Below are 23,391 nucleotides of genomic sequence, written 5' to 3'. Positions count from 1 at the left end.
GTTCCAAGTCCCCGAACCACGTCTGCCGCCGCAGTTCCAAGTCCCCGAACCACGTCTGCCGCCGCATTTCCAAGTCCCCGAACCACGTCTGCCTCCACAGTTCCAAGTCCCCGAACCACGTCTGCCGCCTCAGTTCCAAGTCCCCGAACCACGTCTGCCGCCTCAGTTCCAAGTCCCCGAACCACGTCTGCCGCCTCAGTTCCAAGTCCCCGAACCACGTCTGCCGCCTCAGTTCCAAGTCCCCGAACCACGTCTGCCGCCTCAGTTCCAAGTCCCCGAACCACGTCTGCCGCCTCAGTTCCAAGACCCCGAACCACGTCTGCCGCCTCCGCGGCAGCCCCAAGACCCCGTGCCAGGTCTGCCGCCTCCGCGGCAGCCTCGAGACCCCGTGCCACGGCAGCCTCAAGACCCCGGACCAAGGAGGTGCACGTCCCACTGCCGTCTTCTCCCTGTCTGGCGGCGCACGTTGTGGTCGCTCTTTGCTCCAGTGTGGCGTCTGGGGTGCCCTCCGGACCGGCGCCGCCGGGCTCCCCTCGTCTGGCGTCCGGGACGCCCCCCGGACTGGCCTTGATTGGTGTGCCAGGTTCCCGCCTCCGGGCCCCCCTCCGCCCGCCCTGTTTTTGGACCTTTTTGTGTTAGGGACGTCTGGGAGCCGTCTCTTGAGGGAGGGATTCTGTCATGTTTTGGGTTCTGTTTTCCTTGTGTGTCTCCCTTGGTCTTGTTTAAGTGTGATCCTGCCCTTCCTCGTGTGATCCAATCAGTGCCCTCAGCCACTTGTGTCTTGCCCCAGGTGTGTCTTGTTGTGTCTTGCCCCAGGTGTGTCTTGTTGTGTCGTTAGTCTGTGTATTTAGTCTGCTGTCTCCCCTCTGTCTGTGTTGGGTCATTGTTGTATTTCCCCCTGTGATGCTGCCCGTTTTTGCCTTGGATTTTCCTCCCCATGTCATGCTGCCCGTTTTGCCTTGTTTTCTCCATGTTATGTTTTTCCGTGCAATTTAGATCTCGCCTTTTGTTTTGTAGAAATTAAAATCCCTTTTTTGATCGAACCTCTGCCTCCTTGCCCTGTCTTCCCGCATTTGGGTCCTCAAGCTCCCCCTTCTTGACACTACTGACTAAGCCGCTATCTCCCTGCATGAAGTTATTCAATCAACGGTATAATATGCTTATATATTCAGTTTTTTTTACATATCAAGTAATTTATAATTGTGTGAATACCCATACTGTATAACAAAATGTGTCTTGAGAAACAAAACAAAAAACAGTTGTTTTGAGGTTGACCTAGTAACATCCGAGCGGAATAGACTGACTTTCCCACTGTCATTGAATGCAGCATCTCCCCTCGTCGCCCCGCCCGCTCTACCTCCCTGAGCGTCAAAACCAGCCTCTCACGTTTCGTTACCCCGCCAAACTGGTCCCTTTTTGATTTTTCCCAAACTCGCTGGTCCTCCACTGCAGTTGAAGCTGGGGCGAAGGGAGAGCAAGACACAAGAGTACACGAGGCTGGGTCACGCCGATACGCGACCGGCTCTAGCGGCGGCGTTTGGAGCGCTCCCGAATCCCTTCACGGTTTTCTTCACATCGCCTGGGCTTCCTCAACCGAGCAACACTATGGTAAGCGGCCCCCAGTTGTCTACCGCGCTTTTATTTGTCGATTTAATGCGCCATTTAATTATTTGGCTTTTAAAGTCAACGTCATAACGGAGGACGCCCCCCGGAGGATCTTCCGTTTCTCGTCCACTTTTGTAGCATCTCGTCCGGATGGAGGCTAGTCTGTCAGCAGCCTGAAGCCTTTGGCCCACATTCGCGTCTCTTGATCTGTCAGGTCGTGTTGTTTATTACTCGCCACGTTTTCGTGTAGATTAGTTTTCGTGAAACACCTACACGCCTGTAAATGTCATTTTGAGTGTCTGCTTTCTGGTTTGTCAGTATTTACAGTTGCAATATTGTAATTTCGCAAGGAAGTAGTTTAGCCACACGATATGGGCAATTCAGAATTTCTGATATTTCTGTATTTGTATTGCTTTTGCCTGTGACTAGCGTACAAACCAGGAAGATTGTTAGTAGTCATATTTCATCATGTTTTGAAATCAAAATAATCCTCACAATCAAATTATAACGATCAAAAGGCCAATGCTTTTCAATGAGTGGAGATTGTCATTTCACCGAGTTAATGCTGCGTTTGAGGAAGGTGGACGTCGGTTTGATCCCACTCGGATTGTCCCACTTACGATCCCAAAGTGTTCAAGGCAAATGTAAACAACGAAGACGGCTGATTTTCTCAGTCTCAGTCGAAAGAATCATGTTTGGTTATGCAAAGTTTGTTTTGTAAAGCTATGGTAAATCAGTTAGGACTCACAATCTTCCTGAGGTGTTTGCATATTCGCTGGCTACAAGTCCAGGGTGTTAAACGCATGTCCTCCATGGAGCTCTTCTCAAAAGCACAATTAATACATGTTTAGGGTCCGCAAAAAACAACAACAAATGAATGGGAGAAAAAAGGAACCTTGATCAGGGACCGCAATTAGGTGAATCCCCCTTCCGGGAAAATCAGGCTGCAATGGATGTCGAGTGGACAACATTCAGCACATAAAGTGGTGCTATACAGTTTAACTAGAGCAACATGAATACTGAAAGAAGATGCCTTTGGAGAGGTGGATTCTCCTCAAACCCCACCTCAGTTGGTCGATGCCCTTGTATTGAATCCCTATGGTAGCAACATCAGATTCCGCCAGGAAAAAAAAGACTGAAACATGCACCACAGACCCTGCAATGTATTTATTTGTATAATGTGTTTCTATTATGACAACCACACTTACAGAACACACTTTTGGGCGTTAACAGGTTTAATGATTGAGGATTTAATTACAATTCCCAGTTAGTTGTATTGATAGGTTTGATGTGTAAACATGACAACGTCCTTCTATTCAACCTAAAGTACATATGACAATATGGAGTCCATACTTTGCTGTATCACAATCAAGCGCTGCTGCAGCTAATATGAAACCAGAGATACGAGCTTCATTCGCACAACCACGCAGCCCACTCAGTGTCCAGTGCATCGCTGCAGTTGTGTTGGCACCAATTTTCAGTAGTGGTGTTGGTGGGCAGTGGGCTTCTTATTCACATTCGTTCATTTTCTATAGCTCTGCTCTTTATTAATTGAGCTGCTTTAAAAAAGAAAAAAAAGAAAGTCTTTAGTGATGTTCAATCGATTAATCGGATTAATTTTAATTTTGCAAGTTAATTACAAAAGCACCCCCCCCCCCCCCTGCTTACTGTTTATTAACCAGTGATTGGTGTTCATTTCATACTTTGTATTAAAAAAAATGGGTGGGGGGAGTAACAATGTTACTGGTTCGGTCACTGTTTTCCAAAGTAAAAATAGATGTTTGCAAATGTCTTATTTTGATTAAACACAGAAGATAATCAGTCTTCTTTCTTGAAGGACTACAGAACTCTGTAAACAATTACTGTTTATATGCTGAAATCAGAGGATTTGGACAATAAAAAAAAAAGAAGTTCCAAACGATTACTCGATTATTAACTCTTTGACTGCCAGACGTTTTCAGAAAAGGGATGCCGTCAGTGCCAGCCGATTTAAGCATTTTGACTGATCTTTCAAGGTCCACAGAAAATGTTCTGTTTGGACTATGGAAACACACGTACTACCAAATGAAAGATTGGACTTTCATCTTTAATCAGAAAAAAAAGTTTGTTTCTACCTTATTCCGTTCTTTAGTAATCAACAATAGAAAATGGTTAGTTTCACTCAAATTCGCCTGTTTTGGACCAAAATACGGAGAAATCAAGCTTTTAGTGAAACGATATTTCATGCATTCTAGTGAATTTTACACTTCTTTTTGTCCATGAATGATGCCACAAACACCTAAATAGTACTTTACTTCTATAAAACACTACCACCAAGAATGAAAAAGTGTTTTTTGATAGCAAAATAACAGTTTATTTACATTCAACATTCAACAGTGTAATACAACAAACGTGTGCAACTGTGCATGTGTGGTGTGTGTATGTGTTTCTATTTACAATTCTGTGGATGTTTCAACTACACAAGTTTTTTTTTGGTGTGGTATATAGTGTAACATTGCCCTGGGTGCAAGGGGACGCAGCAGGATTTGCACCACAGATTTGTTTCGCTGCGAATGCCCCTTCGCGTGCAGACCCTACACTTTCTTGCTGGCTTTTTTTTCCGGGGGGTAGCAGGTATGTATTGCAGTGTGTGTTTTGCCATGTTGCCATCAAGTCGACTTTCAGGATCGTTATACGGTGACCTGGTATTCTGTCTGGCTTCCTCATGTCCTTCTGTTTGTATGTTTGTAGCAATGTCCTCCTCCTGGTCTTGTGGTAAGAGCCACCCTCTCACCACCTGCTGGATAAACTCCAAAAAATGTTGACATTTGCCAGGATGTTTTGCTTTGTACAGGATAAAGGCATTGAACAAACATATTTGAAACAGATACGCAACAAATTTTTTGTGCCATTTCAACGTCTTCCTCGTGAATGGGTGGTAAGAAATGTTTTGATCCATCTTATCCACGCCATTCATCGTGGAATTGTAGTCCAAAACACATACAGGTTTCGGGAAAGGCACTCTTTTTTTTTTTTTTTTTTTAGTGCCTTCCGCCACACATCAACTGTCCGCATTTCATCTTTGTGAAAAGTAGTCACCATCCTCAACAAACGCTTGTCCTGCCATGCCACAACCAAAACATTTGTGTTGTGTCTCACCAGTTTCCCCCCCACCCCAAGGCCAGTGTTTGTAAGAGAAGTGATCTCATTTGGTTCACCCCTATTTTTTCTCAGTGTTCCACAAACATTTGTACGTGCTGCCAGGAGACGTTCACACAACCCAATTGAATTATAAAAATTGTCCATAAAGAGCGTGTACCCATTTCCTGGCAGACGATCTAGCAAATTGAACACGGTATCCGGCAGAGAACAACTAGTACCAACATAAGATTGCATATTAAAACAATATCCTGTTTGGGAGTCACACAGGATGTATGACTTAATTCCATATTTGATTGGTTTTTGGGTGTTGTAAACTTTAAACGATAGACGGCCCTGAAAATTCATCATTCCCTCATCAATACATACATTCCTACCGGGTTGGAACAGTTCTTTAAATTTATTTACAATATGGTTGAACACAGGACGGATTTTAAATAATTTGTCATCTGAACTATGTCTCTCATTATTGTTAAAATGTAGGTAACTCCAGATAAGCTGGAAGCGGTTTCGAGGCATCGCGCGACTAAAAAAATGGTGTGGTTTCAATTTCATCCTGAGTCCAATACATTTCTATACTGGGCTTTTTTATATACCCAGTAAGAAATTGGAGTGCAAAAAATGTTTTCAATTCTGATGCAGACACTGGCTTCCAAGCACGACTCCTGCAGTGTGGCAGACTTTCAGTCTGCTTCTGCATGGATTGACGTGCATATAAATTTGTTTGATCAGAAATGTGCTGGAGAAGTTCGTCTGAGATGAATAGTTGCAGGAAGTCAGCTGGCAGGGTTGAATTTAGCTCTGCTGCGGCACCCCTTGGTCCTGGAGTTTCGGTAAACGGGAATGTGTTTGGCTGCCAGCCTGTTTCATGCCAGCCAGAACTTTTGGGATCTGCAAATATACATTTCAATATCATATATTTATTTTAGATCAGTGTGAAGCAATATATATATGTTTACCTTTTTTCTTGGATCCACTGGTTGATGCACATTCTGTAAATTATAGAAGACTTTTACCATCAAATATTTTACTCGTGCTGTGTTGGAGAATCATTTTTTTTTTTACCTTTATTCTGCTCACTGTGAGACGCGTCACCTTGAGCCCGACGAGCTACAGCTGAAAGAAATATATACAATTACAATCATATCGAAAGACCGTTTTCTTTTGTTGTTGCAGTGTATTGAAAACACGTTTTTTATACCTTTCTTTGTCGTGGAAACTGTAGGTTGTGGCTGTGAGCACGATCCACGATCTATGAATTGTACATTCACGTTACACGAGGTGCTAGCAGCGTGCCGGAAAAGTATCTCATAGCAAGTTTGCGCTTACCTTCACAGTCTTCTGCGGATGAAATGCTGTCCGAATCACTTTCTCAAAGATCCGACTGTACCCACTCCTCCGAAGAATATCCATCCGACTCGGGGTACTCTTCGTCGTCCGAATCAACGTCCGCGTTTGCAGAAGTGCTTGGTCGTGCACCACGTTTTCCGGCGTTAGCATCGCTAACCGGTGTCGCTTTAAGACGTGGCCGAAGACGTCGCGTCAAAGCCGCAACTTCGGCGTCAACCTCGTTGTCGCCATCATCATCATCGCCACCAACATTCAATTTAGCACTGGTTGTTTCTTTTTGAAAATACCGATCAAGCGTGAGCTGCTTTCCACCGGTCGTCATTTTTGCTTTCTCTTCCTCCATGCTTTTTGCTTTCTCCATTATCCTCTCCACTCCACTCTAGCTCCGCCTCACCTTTTATACTGACGCCCACGGTGGGCGGCCCACCCAAAGTGCAAGGAGAGTCATCGCTGCCATCTAGAGGCCAAAACGAGTCATTAAACTTACTTGATCTGCTTGATATTTTCAGCACAGCTGCCCAAGGCTTCCCTCCACCCGTTTCCAAAAAAAAAACAAAAAAACATAGTGGACGTCTTTTAACGTCCTCGGCGACCTTCCCTAGGTTTATGCTAAACGTCTTATAACGTTTATGGCAGTCAAAGAGTTAAAATAGTTGTCGATTAATTTAGATAATCGATTACTTGCAGATTAATCAATTAATTTTGACAGCTCTAATTCTCTTTGTTTTATGTTTGGTGTTACTTTAAACTAGAGCTGTCAAAACAATTGCATTTTTAATCAGATTAATCACATTTTAGAACTTTGATTAATCGCCTAACAAAAAAGACTTTTTTATCAACATTATTTCCCGCCAAATTTGAAGAGCACCAGGCTATGTTAATTTGACATTTAATGTTATGAGGATGTCTTCAAAAAATTTTGATCCACTGCACATACTCATCCTCCTCTTTTTCTAATCAGTTAATTACTTGCATAATTTAAAATGGGAAAAAAATTAGCCCAATATTTTGTCATGAACAAATATTCGAATTTGTTGAAGAAAATAATCATTTTCTTCGCGTGTTCATTTTCTTTCGGGTAGTGAGAATGTTGGTTATCTGAATACAGGTTGGAGATCGGTGAACAGTTACTTCGAAGGTTTTATTTTTACAGAAGATTCCGGACACAAGCGAGTTTACAGAACATTGCTGCAGCTTCTCGCAAGTGTGTCGTTACAGCGGACTCACAACATTCTTATACTATCTTGAAGGGGCGGTACCACAACGCCCCCTCCAAACAGCCCGCCTGGAGTTCACCGGACATGACATAAGACTTTAAACACATCATTGATTACATTGTTGTGGAAATAGATGCAATCCCAGTCATGACGATAAGACTTTAAAAACATCATTGATTACAGACACTTCAACCACAGACAATGGCCCATTGTTGTGGAAATTGATGAGATCCCCCAGTCATGACGACATTGTGATAACACTCACAAAGCTCTTACTGAGGAAATAAGGAAATTAAAACAGTTATGACTAAATTAAAACAGTTATAACTAAATCTGGGCAGAAGACCCTCAACAATCCCCCTTTCGGACTCAAAAGAGTCAGACACATAAAATAAACAAAATTAAAGAAAGGTACTCGCGGCGTTAATGTCGCAGACGGCTGGCGCAACATTAAGCAAGGGTTGTGTGGAAAGATTGGACATTATCATTAGAATAAGAAGCAAAAACACTCAACAATGAAACATCCCTTTAGCAGTGAGAGAAGGTTGTTTAGCAGTATGTGGCATTAAAGAACAATTTGATTAATTTAAAAGATTTTGCAGTGGAATAAGTATATGTGTACCACATGTTGATAGTTAAGGGATGTCCCCCTTTCATGGGGTGCCAGGGAGTTTGTGGAGAATCAATACTTCGCTTAATACGATGTGTTGTGGTTACGTTCAAGGTTGTACTGAGGGTCTTCCAGAGATACCAGATTGGCATTAAAGTCAATATGAGATAGAGTGTCGTGATGTAGCATTGTCTGATCAAATTTTTCTAGGAAACCCATGTGATGGTATGTAATGATTAATCAAATGTTTTACCATGATATTTGCTGTTTCAGATTTGCAGGGATATGCCTCTGGCCATCCTGAAAAGGAATCCACTATTACCAGCAAATATCTGTATCCTGACATTGGTTTTATCATGTCAGTGAAATCCATCGAAACCACCTGACCCGGAGCAGTCACGTCCGGATCGTGAGTGCCCTGGGGAGGTTTAGATGTAGGCATACTGTTATACCTGTTGCAAACACTGCAGTCCTGCAGTTCACTTTTAACAATTTGTCTCATGAAAGGATGCCACCAGGTGTGTAATCGTCTGTGTTTCTTCCACATCTAAATGGCATATTCTATGGGCTTTAGAAATTTGATTTTTCAATTGTTTCTGAGATGGAATACATTTACCTTCTTTCCGCCATATACCTGCTTCATCTTTTTGTCCCCCTTTGGACATCCACACACTTTTTTCTTCCGGGCTTGCTTTTTCCTGCCACCGCTTAACTGTTTATGTGGTTACTTCTTGTCCTTCTCCTAATTCACTTTCGCTCACCATGAATTGTAATGTTGGGCTGTAGCCCGCCGCTTCCTTTGCCACTTTGTCTGCCAAATAATTTCCTACTGACACAAAATCATTATTTTTTGAGTGTCCTTTACATTTTATCACAGCTACTGCTTTAGGCAGTAGTAAGGCGTCTTTTAACGCAAAGATGTCTTGATGGTGTTTAATAGGTGTCCCTGTTGCAGTCATGAAGTCATTTCTTTGCCATTCTGCCATGGCGGTGTGCACAACTACATGTGCATACGCGGAGTCAGTGTAAATGTTCACAGTCTTTCCTTGTGCTAGCTTCAGTGCAGTTGTTACAGCCACTATTTCTGCTCGTTGAGCTGACTGTGGCCCTGTGAGTCTCTCTGCCACTATCATGTCAAAAGTTGTTCCTATCATTTGTGTTACAGCAAAACCTGATTGGAGTCCTTTATTGCCTTTAAAACAACAGCCGTCCGTAAATAACGTCAAGTCTGGGTCGTCCAGTGGTGTGTCGTAAAGGTCTTTTCTCAGTGAGTTTTCTTCCAAAATTCGCCGAGTGCAGCAATGGGGTTGTCCTTCCAATAGGTCTTCTGCCATGTTAATTCCTTCATGTATAAACAAAATGTGGGGTTGTGTCAGGACAGATTCAATCTTTCTCTGTCGTCCCCCTGTCATAGTAAATGCTTGGCTGGTTACGTACTGCACTGTACTGTGTGATGTACGTACTGTCAGCGGGTGATGTAACACAATATGAGATGTTTTCTGAATCAGGCGAGCTAATGCTGACGCAAAGGCTGCACAAAGAGGATGACGTTGTTCATATTTTTCAAGAGGCGTTAATGCATAAAGGCAAACATGTCTTTCACCTATCTCCCCCTTCTGATAAAGAACAGCAGAAACACTGCTGGGTTTTTTTCAGAAACATCCAGAAAGAACATCTTGTAGTCAGGGATGACAAGAGCCGCAGCTGATGACAAGGACTGTTTAAGCAGAACAAAAGAGTTTTCAGCGGCTGGAGTCCAAAAAAGAATATGTGATAGGTTTCTCATTCCTTTTTCATTAACTAATTGTCTAAGAGAACGAGTCAGTTCCGCAAAATCCGGGATATGATGTCTGGAATAGTTGCAAAGACCCAGAAAAGCCAACATATGTTTGACGTTTATTGGTTTGGGATGGTGCAAGACGTAATCTTTGTGTGACGGAGACATACTTGTTCCATGTCTCGAGACAAGACGACCCAGGAAAGAAACCTGAGGTCGGGCAATTTGGAGTTTGTCTCTGGAGCACTTCAAACCTACTGAAGCCAGATGGCTCAAAAGGAGCTGTGTAGCTTGAAGGCAGGACGCCTCGGATGGTGCAGCTAGTAGTAGGTCGTCCACATACTGCACCAAAAGAACATCCGGAGGAAGTTGGAGAGGTGACAGCAACTGTCGAAGGTAATTATTGAAAAGTCCAGGAGACGACACAAAACCTTGAGGAAGACGGGTGTAGGAGTAACACTCATTATTCTACGTAAATGCAAAATACTTCTGCATAGACGGGTCAAGAGGAATACAAAATAATAGATTAGCAAGATCAATGCAGGTGAAATGAGTGTGTAATGGAGTGATCTGTGACAGAGTCGAGTGAGGATTGGGCACCGGCAGGGTAGGGGTCATAACTACAGCATTAATAGCTCTTAGATCATGTACCATTCGAAATTTACCAGTATTTTTCTTCTCTACTGGGAGAATAGGAGTATTGTAGTTAGACCTATCAATTTTACAAAGAACCCCTGCTTTTAGTAACCCTTCAATAGTTACTGAGATGCCAATTCGTCCTTCTTCCTTCATGGGGTACTGTGGTACCCAAATGGGGTCGGGGTTAATTTTAAAAGTTACTGGAGTAACATTACATAGGCCCACATCAGACATAGACCACAGTGTAGTAGGTAAGGATTGCAACATGTCATCAGCAAGCTCGCTGTCAGATGTTTCTCTTCCATGATGTCGGTCCAAAAGTTGGTGTTCTAAAACAGACATGGATGCGAATAAATCCGATTTTATCCAATAGGCATCAAGAGATTTGGAATACAGCAAGTCTGTATGTAAAGAGGGTTGCCAATCAGTTACTTGTGTGCAAGACAGGACAAATGGACCCAAATCTTTCGCCGTGTGCTGGGAGGACACCATCAGTGAAACATGAGGATGACACGGAGGCATAGATGGATCAGGTGGATTTGCCATCCTATACCATTGTGATTGTTCTTCAGTCAGAGCAACTAAATAAGCCACACCGGGTTTGCCTGCAAACAGATCACCCACACGCAACTCCCAGGTGTTGTCATCAATCGGTCGGAACGCTTCACTGTACGTCTCATCACCATATCTGTCATAGAAAAGGGTGCAATGCATACAGTCAGATACCATATCATACGATCTCAGATTACGAACCCAAGAAGACCAAAGAGTCCAAAAATTCTCAGCATCCCTCCAGCCGGAGGAATCAGTGTAAATTTTTGCCCAGTAGATGTCAGCAGTGGCGTAGGTCATGGTGTGTTGAGGCACCACTGGAAATTGGGTGGAAACGTTGGAGGCGGAGTCACCAGCGCAGTGATAAGTATGTCCATCTGGAAACTGAAGAGTGAGCCCGTCCGGGCTACACTGGATCAACGGAGCAGTCCTTATGAGAAGATCTCTTCCCAAAAGATTCACTGGACAGTTTGGTGCGTACACAAGGGAGTGAAGCAAAGTTTGTGTGAAACACTGGGTGTGTACAGGAGTTGTTATATGCAGGATAGTTTCTTCTCCCTTGAATCCAACTAATGAAATGCCTTTGGCGGTGAGGGAACTATCAGGTGGCAATGTCATAATGGTGGAGTGACGAGCTCCAGTGTCGACCATAAATGGTAAAGAAGTTCCTCCTACCGTCAGTTCAATCATAGGTTCCTGCAGACCTTGGCATGTGAATTCAGGGCCCCATCATTGCGGAAACTGTCCACCAGATGGCGGCAGGAACTGCTGGTTTGACACAGGCGGATACTGCTGCTGGGGTGGAGCTTGTCGCTGTGGAGCGTTCTGTGAATCACGTCCCCTCGGCTGGTTGTAGCCGCGCCCTCCTTGTTGACGCCTGCCTCCTCTGCCTCTCCAGCCTTGTGGGTGTTGACGACAGTCACGAGCCCAGTGTCCATAATACACTCAGACATAACAGTAGGTGATGAGTTAACAGTAGAAGCTGGAGGAGCAATATTCTCCTCTTGTTTCTTCAAGTTTTGTAATTGCTAATTGTAATTCAGTATTCCTATGTTTTTCTGTTTTTGACTCTTTTTCTTTAACATACCTCCTCAGGTGGTGTTTCAGATGAGACAGCCACCGGGTGTGGTCTGCACCGGGAAGATCAGGATTCACCTCCATGGCCTGCACAACAGACTTAGGGACACCTTTCAGCACCGCTGCTCTAAAAACTTGAGAATATAGCGCAGAGTCAGTCGGCAAGTATCCAGTTTTCAAAGAATATTCTACAAGGGCACGGTCAATGAATGCCGCAGCCTCCTCGTCAGCTTTTGGAGCGAACATCAAGTCTGAAATAACCAGCTCAGGAATAGGAAACAGTGAATCAAGCGCTGAAAACAGTGTCAGGTAGTTATCATGTGAGAGAGCCTCACCATCCATTAAAGAGGACATCCCTGAATTTTATATCAACACTTCTAGTTGAGAAAGAGGGCACGCCTGTTTCAAGAGCGCGCGCACATCCCCTGCGGTTAAAATCTGCCCTGTAGCCACTCTCTGCACAGATCTCAACCAATTTTCACCCCCCACCTGCATTGGGGAAAGTTTCTGCATCAACACACTTAAGTCAGAGGGCAAGTAAGGTTTATAAACCATCATTGGGGCTTGAAAAATTGTCTGAGAACGTGTCACTGGTTTTTGGGGAGTACTGTCTGAGAGACGTCTGGTCACTTATGTCTTGAGTTTGGTTAAGTGCAGAATCAGGGTGTGTGCCTATCACTGTCTGAACTGCACATTTTAGGTCGGCCAGCTGATTTTGAATCTCTGCAATGTGATAGCTATTCATCAATGCACTAGAAGTTTCTTTAGTCATTTCCCGCTTTCGTTGCCTAAACAATTCATCTTGTTCAGCCTTCAATATACGGTTTTGTTCCGTTAGTTCATTGTCTGCAGCTTTCTCAAAGCGTGTAAGAATTGTACGCCATTTGCTGCGAATTAGCTGGGGTACTTCAGAGTGTCTAGTCAGTTCCAAGCCGAAAGCTCTCACTTGATTCAGTTTCTCCTGTGGCCCTTCGTTCATATGCAACACTTTGTCCAATTTTTCCTCCAATTGTCTCACAGAGGCGTTTACGCCTGCTGCCAAGCTGTCAGCCGCGGCTTGTACCAAAGATTCTCGCAGCCGAGGGCTACTATCAGAACTGTCACCATTCCAGTCAACATTGAGGGTTCCCCCATTTACAGTTAATATGGGGGCTTGCATATTTTGCAGCATCTGAAGATCCTCCCCATATGGGGACTCAGTAAATGGTTTAACAGGTGCAAACACACTTTCCGTGGGCGGCTCGGCATACGGCGGCGGTGCAGTTGGCGGCATAGTCACACTCATATTTGCTTCTTTCTCTTTCCTTGCTTCTCTCACATCCTTCCTAGTCTGTTTCAATGCACTACCCATAGCCATCATTCTAGCATTAGCCATCATCTTATCTACTTTTCTACAGTTTACTCTGACTTTTCTCCTTCTTGGAGACAACCTATTTGTCCTTTCTACTTCTTTGTCCAACAACTGTCTTTTCTTCACACATGCTTGTTCCACCTCTTTCATCAATGACACCAAACAAACGGCGGTTGACAATGAAGGAAACCATCCCCCCTCACAACAAGTTTTCATCCAATTATTCAATAATTCTTTCTCTCCATCTCTATCTTTTTCAGGCACCCCTCCCACACATACTTGACACGCATGTTTTACCTGTTCACTCAACAACATGTTCTGACCATGGTTTGGAAGAACACTTAGGTCAAACCATTCAGTTTCGCGGTCAAATTCTCCCTCCATTTCTATATTATTTGTTTATTTATTTATTTATTTACTTGTTTCCTTATTTATTTATTTTTATTATTTATTATTTAATTTTTGTTCTCTATTTTGACGTCTTTTGTGGTACCACAGTTTAATAGGCCTTTTCTCCTTCCTTATTTAAAGACACTTGCTAATTCCCAAACAAAAGTGTCCGAGCCTTAATTTCTCAGAAGTGGTCGAACTATTCCTCTTATTTCAAGAGTGCTTGACTAGGACCAAACAAAAACACTCAAACCTTAATTTATCAAAACTACTCAAACTTCTTATTCTCTTATTTCTCTTCTTTCTTATGCGCTTATTTCTTTGTAACGTTATCCCGTATACAAGGACTTCAGTTTCTAGGATTCTAAAATAGAACGAAACCACCTTGTATATTTAATGTCTTAGTAAAATCATTGTCATTGAATCGGTGGAGGCTGGTGTCTGTGGATTTCACTTTGCTTCGTCTGTCCTTCCTTCCTTTCCTCAGTCTCTCCTTTGGTCTCTTGAGGTCTCCCTGATTTGTTGGAATTTAGATGTTTCTGGGGTTGGTGAAGAACTCTGGTTGGTGGCCCGGTGGGTGGTGTCTGGTCGGTGCTGGATTTCACTTTCCTTTGTTTTCTTTGGTCCTTCCTCGGGTCTCCTGACGGTGGTGTTCGGTTTAGGTGAACGGTATGGGATTTTTTTAATAGGTTTTTGGTGAACTAACGAATACACACACACTCGCACGCACGCACATACACATACTCACCCACATACAAAAGAAAAAGAAAGAGCAATGATGATGACATTACCGAATGAACAATACTGAGCTCTTTAACTCTTTGACCGCCATAAACGTTATAAAACGTTTAGCATAAACCTACGGAAGGGCGCCGAGGACGTTAAAAGACGTTCACTATGTTTTTTGGGAAACGGGTGGAGGTAAGCCTTGGGCAGCTGTGCTGAAAGTATCAAGCAGATCTGGTTAGTATAATGACTCGTTTTGGCCCCTAGATGGCAGCGATGTCTCTCTTTGCACAAGGTTGTATGGGCCGCCCACCGTGGGCGTCAGTAGAAGACGTGAGGCGGAGCTAGAGTGTTGAGGAGACAATGGATGATGAAGCCACAATGGCTGATCAAGCAACCGGTTGCAAGCAGCTCACGCTTGAGCATTTTTTTCAAAGACGGAAAGCATCGATCAATACTAAAAAGCGCATTGATGTCGACGATGATGATGACTCCGAGCTTGACGCCAAAGTTGGAAGCCTTGACGCGACCGTTATGATCACGTAGTAAGCCTCACCGGCTAAGCGCGGCTAGCGCTGCTAAGGCCGGAAAACGCGCACAATAACCGACCGGGTACTTCTACACAATCGGACATTCGATCGGGCGATGGAGAGTTGGCATCGACCAATGCACATTGATGATGATGGTGAATCCCGAGGTTGACGCCACAGTTGGACGCCACAGTTGGACGCGGCCTTTATTCTCACGTCATAAAGCATCACCGGCTAGCGCTGCTAACGCCGGAGCTGCACATGCGGACATTTTGTCGGACAATGAAGAGTACCCCGAGTCCAATGTATATTCATCGGAGGAGCGGGTACAGTCTGATCACGGAGAAGACACTGTTTCTGGACTACGATGCCACCATGAATGGAGTGGATAAGATGGATCAGAACATCTCTTACAACCCGGTATAGCAACTGAAGGACATGAGGAAGCCAGACGTAACACCACCGTAACGTAACCGTAGCATGATCCTGATATTAGACTTGATGGCAACACACACTGCAGTATATACTTGCTATTCCCCGGAAAAAACGGCCTGCAAGAAAGTGGAGCACGTGAAGAGGCAATCTGTTGTGCAAATGCTGTTGCGTCTCCTTGCACGCAGGAGAGTGTTACAAAAAGAAAAACTGTCGTTGAAACATCCACATATTTGTAAATAGCACCACAGTTGCACACATTTGTAAATAGTTTGCCAAATTGTTGTCAAATTGTTACACTGTTGAATGCAAATAAACGTATTTTGCTATCAAAAAACACTTTTTCATTCTTGGTGGTAGTGTTTTATAGAAGTAAAGCACTATTTAGGTGTTTGTGGCATCATTCATGGACAAAAAGAAGTGTAAAATTCACTAGAATGCATGAAATAATATAGTTTCACTAAAAGCCTGATTTCTCCGTATTTGAGTCCAAAACAAGCGAAATCGGGTGAAACTAACCATTTTCTATTGTTGATTACTAAAGAACGGAATAAGGTAGAAACAAACTGTTTTTTTCTGATGAAAGATGAAAGTCCAATCTTTCATTTGGTAGTATGTGTGTTTCCATAGTCCAAACAGAACATTTTCTGTGGACCTTGAAAGATCAGTCAAAATGCTTAAATCGGCTGCCACTGACGGCATCCCTTTTCTGAAAACGTCTGGCAGTCAGAGTTAAAAAGAAAAAACAATTCTTAGTAAAATCCAAAAACAAGGACTTCTTGTTTCTAAGATTCCGTAATGGAACGAAACAACCTTGTATTTTAGATTTTACTAATATCTGTTCACTTAGATCTCATATACAATTTAGTCACAAATTACATGACGTGAAAACAGGTCTCGGCGTATTCAACAGCCAGAAAATCAACTAAATGTCCTCTTACCTTTAATTACTTTGGCGCTAGAAGTTCTGTCTGTTGGATCAACACCTCAGCCCGAAATCACGTCAGGGTCACCAATTTGATGAAGAAAATAATCTTTTTCTTCGCGTGTTCGTTTTCTTTCGGGTAGTGAGAATGTTGGTTATCCGAATACAGGCTGGAGATCGGTGAACAGTTACTTCGAAGGTTTTATTTTTATAGAAGATTCCGGACACAAGCGAGTTTACAGAACATTGCTGCAGCTTCTCGCAAGTGTGTCGTTACAGCGGACTCACAACATTCTTATACTATCTTGAAGGGGCGGTACCACAACGCCCCCTCCAAACAGCCCGCCTGGAGTTCACCGGACATGACATAAGACTTTAAACACATCATTGATTACATTGTTGTGGAAATAGATGAGATCCCAGTCATGACGATATTGCGATAACACTCACAAAGCTCTTACTGAGGAAATAAGGAAATGAAAACAGTTATGACTAAATTAAAACAGTTATAACTAAATCTGGGCAGAAGACCCTCAACAATGTGATATGCAAACATTTATTAAATGCTTTACTTTAATGCATGTAGTTATGTTTATTGCTCAAACACAACCTGTGCTACCTTAAACGTAGCCATCCACTGTCATGCTAAAGGATCATCTATGGTCAAAATTAATAATGCGATTAATCTGTGTTAATTCATGATTTAATGCAAAAAATTGTTGTGATTAATTATTCAGTTAACGCTTTAACTTTGACATCACTACTTTAAACTCAAACGAGGAATGCCAATAGCTTGAAGCAAGACCTTAGCCTCCTTTTCAAAGATTTGTTGACTAGCTGCCAGATCTGCTGCTTGTTGGGAAGTTCGCGGGCAATATCTAAGCAGTCGTAGCTCAAATTTTTGCTTGCAAATAAGAAATAACTAACTTGAACTTCACACCCTTGGTCTTGGTTTTGCAAAATACAATTTCACACGAGTGGTGTTCAACTCCACCTTTGAAAGCAGAAAACTACCAGGGGGACTCCGTGCCCCCCATTCCGTGTCATTTATACAGAATAGCAACTGTGAAAAAAGGCAGCTAAGTATCGGCTTTTCAGATAGCATACAAGGGGCTTATCTTTTAATGTGTTACATTAAGCAACGATTACATGTGTGGGTGTGGGTTTACTTGTTCCAGTAGAATATTCCGCTACATGCGTGACCCACCCCCATCTGCAGATCTATAATTGGCCATGCTTATTTGGGTTGCCAGCCAGACTCTTACATATGCAAAGCTAGTGTTGTGTTAGTGTTTATTGATTATGAATGAAGCATAATTCATGGATTAGGCTGCACAATGCCGCCTCTCCTACTCCAAACATCTTGAATTTAATGCGTCTGAAGTGGAGTGAGTTTCTACTGCCTATTAAAGTTAGCATGTGGCTATATCCCGGGTGGCTCGTTGAATCAAATGACAATCGGTAGACTGGTTTTTGATTCTGATGATTTAGATGTTAAGACATTCATTTTGAGCCTCAGGATATCTGTGCTCCATCCCCCTCTTTAGTGATCAATAAGATTGTTGGCTGGCGACTGTTGTTTAGTACTGTAATCTCATGGGTAATTCCACCTGTGTCACTTTGCTGTGCTTAAAATACTGTAACCTCTCTTAGGCTGGATTTACATTACAGGGCCAAGTGGACAATTGTGATGTAGTGCTCTTGTACTTGATTTTTAAAAATATTTTAGGTACATTTCAATAATTTTATGATTGTGTGTATATTCATAGAACACATGTAACCTTGACATGTAACCATATGTCAAGTTATTTTCAGCTCTAATGTCTCACAGCTATTTGTATACCTTGTTCTACATACCTGATGTATCACATTTACATCATATTTAATGTTCTATTAGTGCTGGGCGATTATGGGAAAATGTAACAATGAAGAATATTTTGATTGATATTCAATGTCACTTGAATAAATACGATTATTCATTGATTTCAAAACTGAGCATTAAACTACTAACTCATCTTTAAATATAACTTGAAAAAACTACCAAAAAATACATTAGTAACAAGTCAAATAATATGTGAGAACTATAGCAACAACAAACAATAATAATAATTAAATAACAAAAGAAAACATACCAGCTGTTCCTGCTTTGATTGCCTTGGCCTATTAGGGGCAGTGCAGTGCGCTCAGGGAGATACATATTCACATTAAGAAGAAAAAAATGTGTGATTGAACTTTATTATTAAAAGTCGTTTTTCGCTGATTATGCCTCTGACTATTGATATCTAGGTGTTACTGCAGTGTTTGTGTGTGAATATTAAGTTTTGGAAGAAATAGCAGTCCTGGAACTGTTGGAAAATCGTTCTTTGTTTTCCCGTGTTCATAATGTTGATTATCAAAATCAGACAATGAGATCGGTGAAACTAGGATTTATTTTCATAAGCTTATGGACACATGAGGTCGGCCAAACGCCGCCATGTTCTCCCTCATCTGTGACGCCCTTCCCCTTGTTCAAATCACTAGTATCCTTCCGTGACTCTACAAACCCCTCCCCGTCTTCTTCCACCAATCCTCAGCCGTTCCTCTCCGTCTCAGACAGTCACATGATGCATCAATACACATCGCCAAAATGCTCCCCCTCAGTCACAAGATAAAGATTTACGTTGTTTTCAGAGCAAGAAAATATGTCACTAAACACCCCCCCCCCCCCCCCCCGTTCAACCGGTTGTAAAATACAAAGGAATCTAATTAACACATTCGCTTCAACCCTCCACATCTACTTGAATTCTCACACAGAGACATACTGAGTAAATTAAAGCAATTATGTCCGCTTCTAAATAGTAATATTATAAATCAAACAGTTATAATTAAATTAATACACTTCAGAACTCAATGCAATTTTTTTTTTTTTTTGCTTGTTGTGCTTGATGTGATTTTCCATTGACTGCTAGCATTAGCACTGGTTATGTTTCCAAAATGAAGTATGTCTTCTTGTGTTTAAATATATTGTACAAATGTACAGTGTGTAATTCTTAGTGTTGTGTGTAGTCATGACTACATTTCAATTAATTGCCCAGCCCTATTTGCTAGACCAGTACATTAAAATGTAGCATAGTTAAAAGTTAAACAATATTTGATGATCTACACTTTGACTGTTGACATTTACAACACCTTTACATAACATGTTCATTTGTGTTGTATGAGCAGATGCCGTTTCAATCTAAATACGTCGCCACTTGGTATATATTTATCTGCATCGGCAATTATCCAATACAAATCAGATTTTCATCTACATTTGGAACAGGTCTGCTTCCGATCTGAGGATATGTAATTTAATTCCATGTGGATTCCCCCATGACCCCCCGCTCCACCCCCCACCCATTCACGCTGCCATAATGCGTATTGATTTGTAACATGTGAGAGCAAAACAATTTATGTCACTTGAACCATGTTGCGTAAATCCAGTCTCAGGTAAATGTTGTCTTGGCACTCAGCACTAATCGTCTAATCTTGGAAGATGACAAATGAACAAGGTTAGTCTGCTGTGATTGCATCATCACGTGTCAATGTTTTGCAACAGCGTTTAAGATCAGTGCTAACAGAAGAGGCAGAATGGTGACTTTCCAGCATGATTTAGCTACAAGAGGAACAATACAATAAAGGGGATAGTTGGTGGAGGCTGCTGGGCAGTCAACCAATCTGGGTATCATCACGTTTGCCCCCTCGGTCACTCTATGTGAAGTACAGTGAGGGTTATCTTGACTAAAAAACAGTTTGAGTTTTCCTCATTGAAATGAATTAAAATGCCATTAATCGGTTCCACCTAATGGGTGAATTATTGAATTGCGAAATTGTGTAGGATGGTGGAAAACGCTGATTTTCACAGGTAGTGTGAAAGGAACTACTTTGAAAGTTTGAGTATGTACTATTGTGAATATCAATATGCTCTCGTTTGTTCTTTCCTCAGGGAAATGAAGCCAGCTACCCCCTGGAAATGTGCACGCATTGTAAGTATTGCCACCACTCAAATACACACTTCAAGAAGATATTTATAGAAGACTTGCATGGTCTAGTTCATATCAGTTATCCAATTACCACAATATCGCAGCTCGGTGTCGCTGGATTGCTTCGATGTCACTGGCACATTTAACACAGATGATGCGGTTGGAGCCGCGCTAAAACGGGCACAACACCTCGTGTGGTTTCAATTAGTGCCGAGGTCGTGCTACAGTGAAGACGATGCTCAAGGACTGAAAGGATGACCTCTATTATTAAATGAGTCTGACACCTCATTTGGAGACAGTATATTATTTTATTGGATAGCAAGGACGGTAAAAACTGACACCAAAACAAAAAAAACTTCGACCATTTAGGAATACATGTTTTAGCACCAAGGGAAAAACTTTGGGGGAGAAAAACCTAAATGAGAACAAAAAATGGAGATGCGTGCTTTTCATATATGCAATATATATTTAGAAAACAAAGTCCAAGGTCCATTTGTGTTCTCACTGTAAACTGTGGGGAGATGGTTTACTCCAGAAACATACGTCGCAACAACGGGGGTGGGAGGGAGCGGAGGGCCGCGGTGGACCAAACCATTTTCTAATCAAATGGGGTTGTGTACTGTATTTTTGTTGTATAAATATTACTTTTAAACTGGTTTATATACATACTATATAATTTTCTGTGCGTATGTAGAGGAGCACTTTTATTTAAAAAGAAAAAGAAAGAAAAAAAGAATACCCTTCCACATAAAGTTGAGTTAAAAAATGTTTATATTTTACTATTACAGTCCTTTTTTCCTTTGCATAACGTTTATTAGATTTGGTTTACTCACTGACTTCCCATGCAATTTTTGGAGCAGTAAGTACCCCTAAAACCACTGACTAGAACTCAGAGAAGGGATATGAGAGACACTCGTAGAACCAGTAAAGTCAGTTAATTGACTGCATAATAGAACTGTCAAACGATTACATTTTTTAATCAGATTAATCACATCTTGAAATTGTGATTAATCACTATGCTTTTTATCAACATGTTTTTTTGCCTGCCAAGTTTGAAGAGCACCTGTAATGTGTTAATTATTTCTACATTTAATGTTATGAGGACGTCTTCCACATTTTTTGATCCACTTCACGCTCATGTGCCATTATACCCCAAAATAATCAAATCAGACCAGAACACAGTGTGCCATCTGCATGCCACAAGTCATGTCCTTGACCTAGTTGGTGGCAGCATCTTGGCTTCTATCAAGGACAATTGATTTTGCTGCCAGCATCATTGTAGCATACACCCCCACCCCCACCTCCCCTCATGAGAACTTCATGTCAAATAAACACTGAAAGTTCCAGGAGATGGTCTGATCAAAAGTGTCTCAACTCTCCTATTTCCCCATCTCAGTCGACCCGGATGAGATCAAGCGTCTCGGAAAGCGCTTCAAGAAACTGGACCTTGACAACTCGGGCTCGCTCAGCGTGGAGGAGTTCATGTCGCTGCCTGAGTTGCAGCAGAATCCTCTCGTGCAGCGGGTCATCGACATATTTGACACGGACGGCAATGGAGAAGTGGACTTTAAAGGTTGGATACTACTACGAGTATACGACTACAAGATTTTTCAGTTTTCTGTAATGCTGGGGTTCTCAAGCTTTTTGACTAGTCGGACTCAAAGCTGTTTTATTTTTCACTGGCGTCGATCCACACCTATGTTGCAATTTGGTTAATTTCACATTTGTTCACTAATCTATTGGTCGATTTTGACAAATAATTGACCAATCAGAAGTATTGAAAATGTCTTCTTGCTCCCTGATGATGCAATGTTAATGGTTGAACAAACAAGATATTTTTGGGGTCTCGCTTGCGGATCCCTGGTTTGAGAACCACTGCCCTGCCACGATGGTGTCTCATAGTAAGTCAGCTCATTGACCTTTTGCTGTCGCAGAGTTCATCGAGGGAGTATCACAGTTCAGCGTCAAAGGTGACAAGGAGCAGAAACTTCGATGTAAGTTTACAACTTTTATTGTGTTTGTCAGTTGGTGCGCAATAAACTAGTTTGCTGGGAGGGTTAACGATATTTAGATGTTCCCTTTTGAGTGGCTGTGTGCTGCCTGACTAACTTTCAACACACTTGCAGTCGCATTCCGGATCTACGACATGGACAAGGACGGCTACATCTCCAACGGCGAACTGTTCCAGGTACTAAAGATGATGGTGGGCAACAACCTGAAAGACACGCAGTTGCAGCAGATCGTGGACAAAACAATCATCAACGCCGACAAGGATGGCGACGGCAGGATATCCTTTGAGGAATTCTGCGCGGTGAGATGAGGCCCTCGCCAGAGATTTTATGGTGCCGGTTGTGCGGTCACAGATACTATTTTGAAGAGTTAATCTCTGAGCCCGGTTGAAGTCTGTTGCTAACCAAAACGGCAGCATCTATCTTTTTTTAAATTTAGAATGATAATATTCCTGTTCCTGATTTATATGTTCAATAAACAAAACCATTGAACGGGAGCATGCAAGCTTTTAAAAGGTGTGGGCTGCACATGATGTTTCCGATGTTAACCTGAAGAAAAAACTAGACATTTAATTAAAAATAATTTAAACTGAAATACTCCTTGACTCCAGCTGGTCCAGGAAGTGGCTGCTCAAGTGCAAACTAGAACCCAGAGAAGAGATCCCAGTCGTCCAGTAGCAGCTCAGCTACCCTGAAGAAATTAATCTTCTTTAACTTGGACCTCTTATAATTTTCATTATTGGCTCTCCAGTTGGTCCAAAATGGTGCTGCTTGAGTGTTGATGAAAACCAGGAGAAGAGATATGTTCTCTAGTAGCAGTTTCCTACCTTGATTAAATAAATATTATTCCTAAATTGGTAATCTATGAATTATTTCTTTAATCACTATGCAGCTTGTCCTTAATGCTGCTGCTGGAGTGCTGACTGGAACCAGGAGAAGAGATCAGTACTCTAGTGCCAGTTTCTTTGGTGGTCTTAAACTAGACCAGCCCTGAAAGCTGGTCCAGAAAGCTGCTACTCGAGTACTGATGAGAACCAAGGAAAGAGATCACAGTACTAGTTT

General features: G+C 42.3%; 2 protein-coding genes and 1 long non-coding RNA gene across 3 annotated transcripts in view; 1 reads left to right on the top strand and 2 right to left on the bottom strand.

Moving 5' to 3' along the window:
• Positions 1–1,341: 1,341 nt before the first annotated feature.
• Positions 1,342–23,391, top strand: part of ppp3r1a (protein phosphatase 3, regulatory subunit B, alpha a) — a 24,981-nt gene continuing 2,931 nt past the window's right edge. Inside the window, exons 1-5 of the mRNA XM_086093714.1 lie at positions 1,342–1,608; positions 20,284–20,323; positions 21,717–21,893; positions 22,255–22,314; positions 22,447–22,631. Coding sequence (XP_085949840.1) covers positions 1,606–1,608; positions 20,284–20,323; positions 21,717–21,893; positions 22,255–22,314; positions 22,447–22,631 — 465 coding nt within the window. The 5' untranslated portion in view covers positions 1,342–1,605. The remainder of the gene's footprint in view (positions 1,609–20,283; positions 20,324–21,716; positions 21,894–22,254; positions 22,315–22,446; positions 22,632–23,391) is intronic.
• On the bottom strand, positions 5,576–5,860 carry LOC147164190 (uncharacterized). Its single transcript, XR_015096861.1, has 3 exons — positions 5,809–5,860; positions 5,703–5,735; positions 5,576–5,634 (listed from the first exon to the last, which is right to left on the bottom strand). It is a non-coding gene; the product is annotated as an uncharacterized LOC147164190 (long non-coding RNA).
• LOC147164189 (uncharacterized) lies at positions 8,507–11,578 on the bottom strand. Its single transcript, XM_086092207.1, has 2 exons — positions 10,325–11,578; positions 8,507–8,554 (listed from the first exon to the last, which is right to left on the bottom strand). Exons 1-2 carry the CDS (start codon positions 11,576–11,578, stop codon positions 8,507–8,509), a joined length of 1,302 nt encoding a protein of 433 aa, XP_085948333.1.

The sequence above is a fragment of the Leptonotus elevatus genome, chromosome 13, assembly GCF_054856555.1.
Source record: "Leptonotus elevatus isolate MCC_2025b chromosome 13, RoL_Lele_1.0, whole genome shotgun sequence".
NCBI lineage: Eukaryota > Metazoa > Chordata > Actinopteri > Syngnathiformes > Syngnathidae > Leptonotus > Leptonotus elevatus.
The sequence above is the reverse complement of the archived record's forward strand: the minus strand, read 5'-3'. Positions and strand labels throughout refer to the sequence as shown.

Bases quoted from the DNA above. Each gene is read 5' to 3' on its own strand.
- LOC147164189 (XM_086092207.1), bottom strand. From the start codon at position 11,578: ATGATTGAACTGACGGTAGGAGGAACTTCTTTACCATTTATGGTCGAC. The intron at 8,555-10,324 runs GCTGTAGTTATG...AAGATGAAGCAG, and splicing joins ATGATCTAAGAGCTATTAAT to GTATATGGCGGAAAGAAGGT.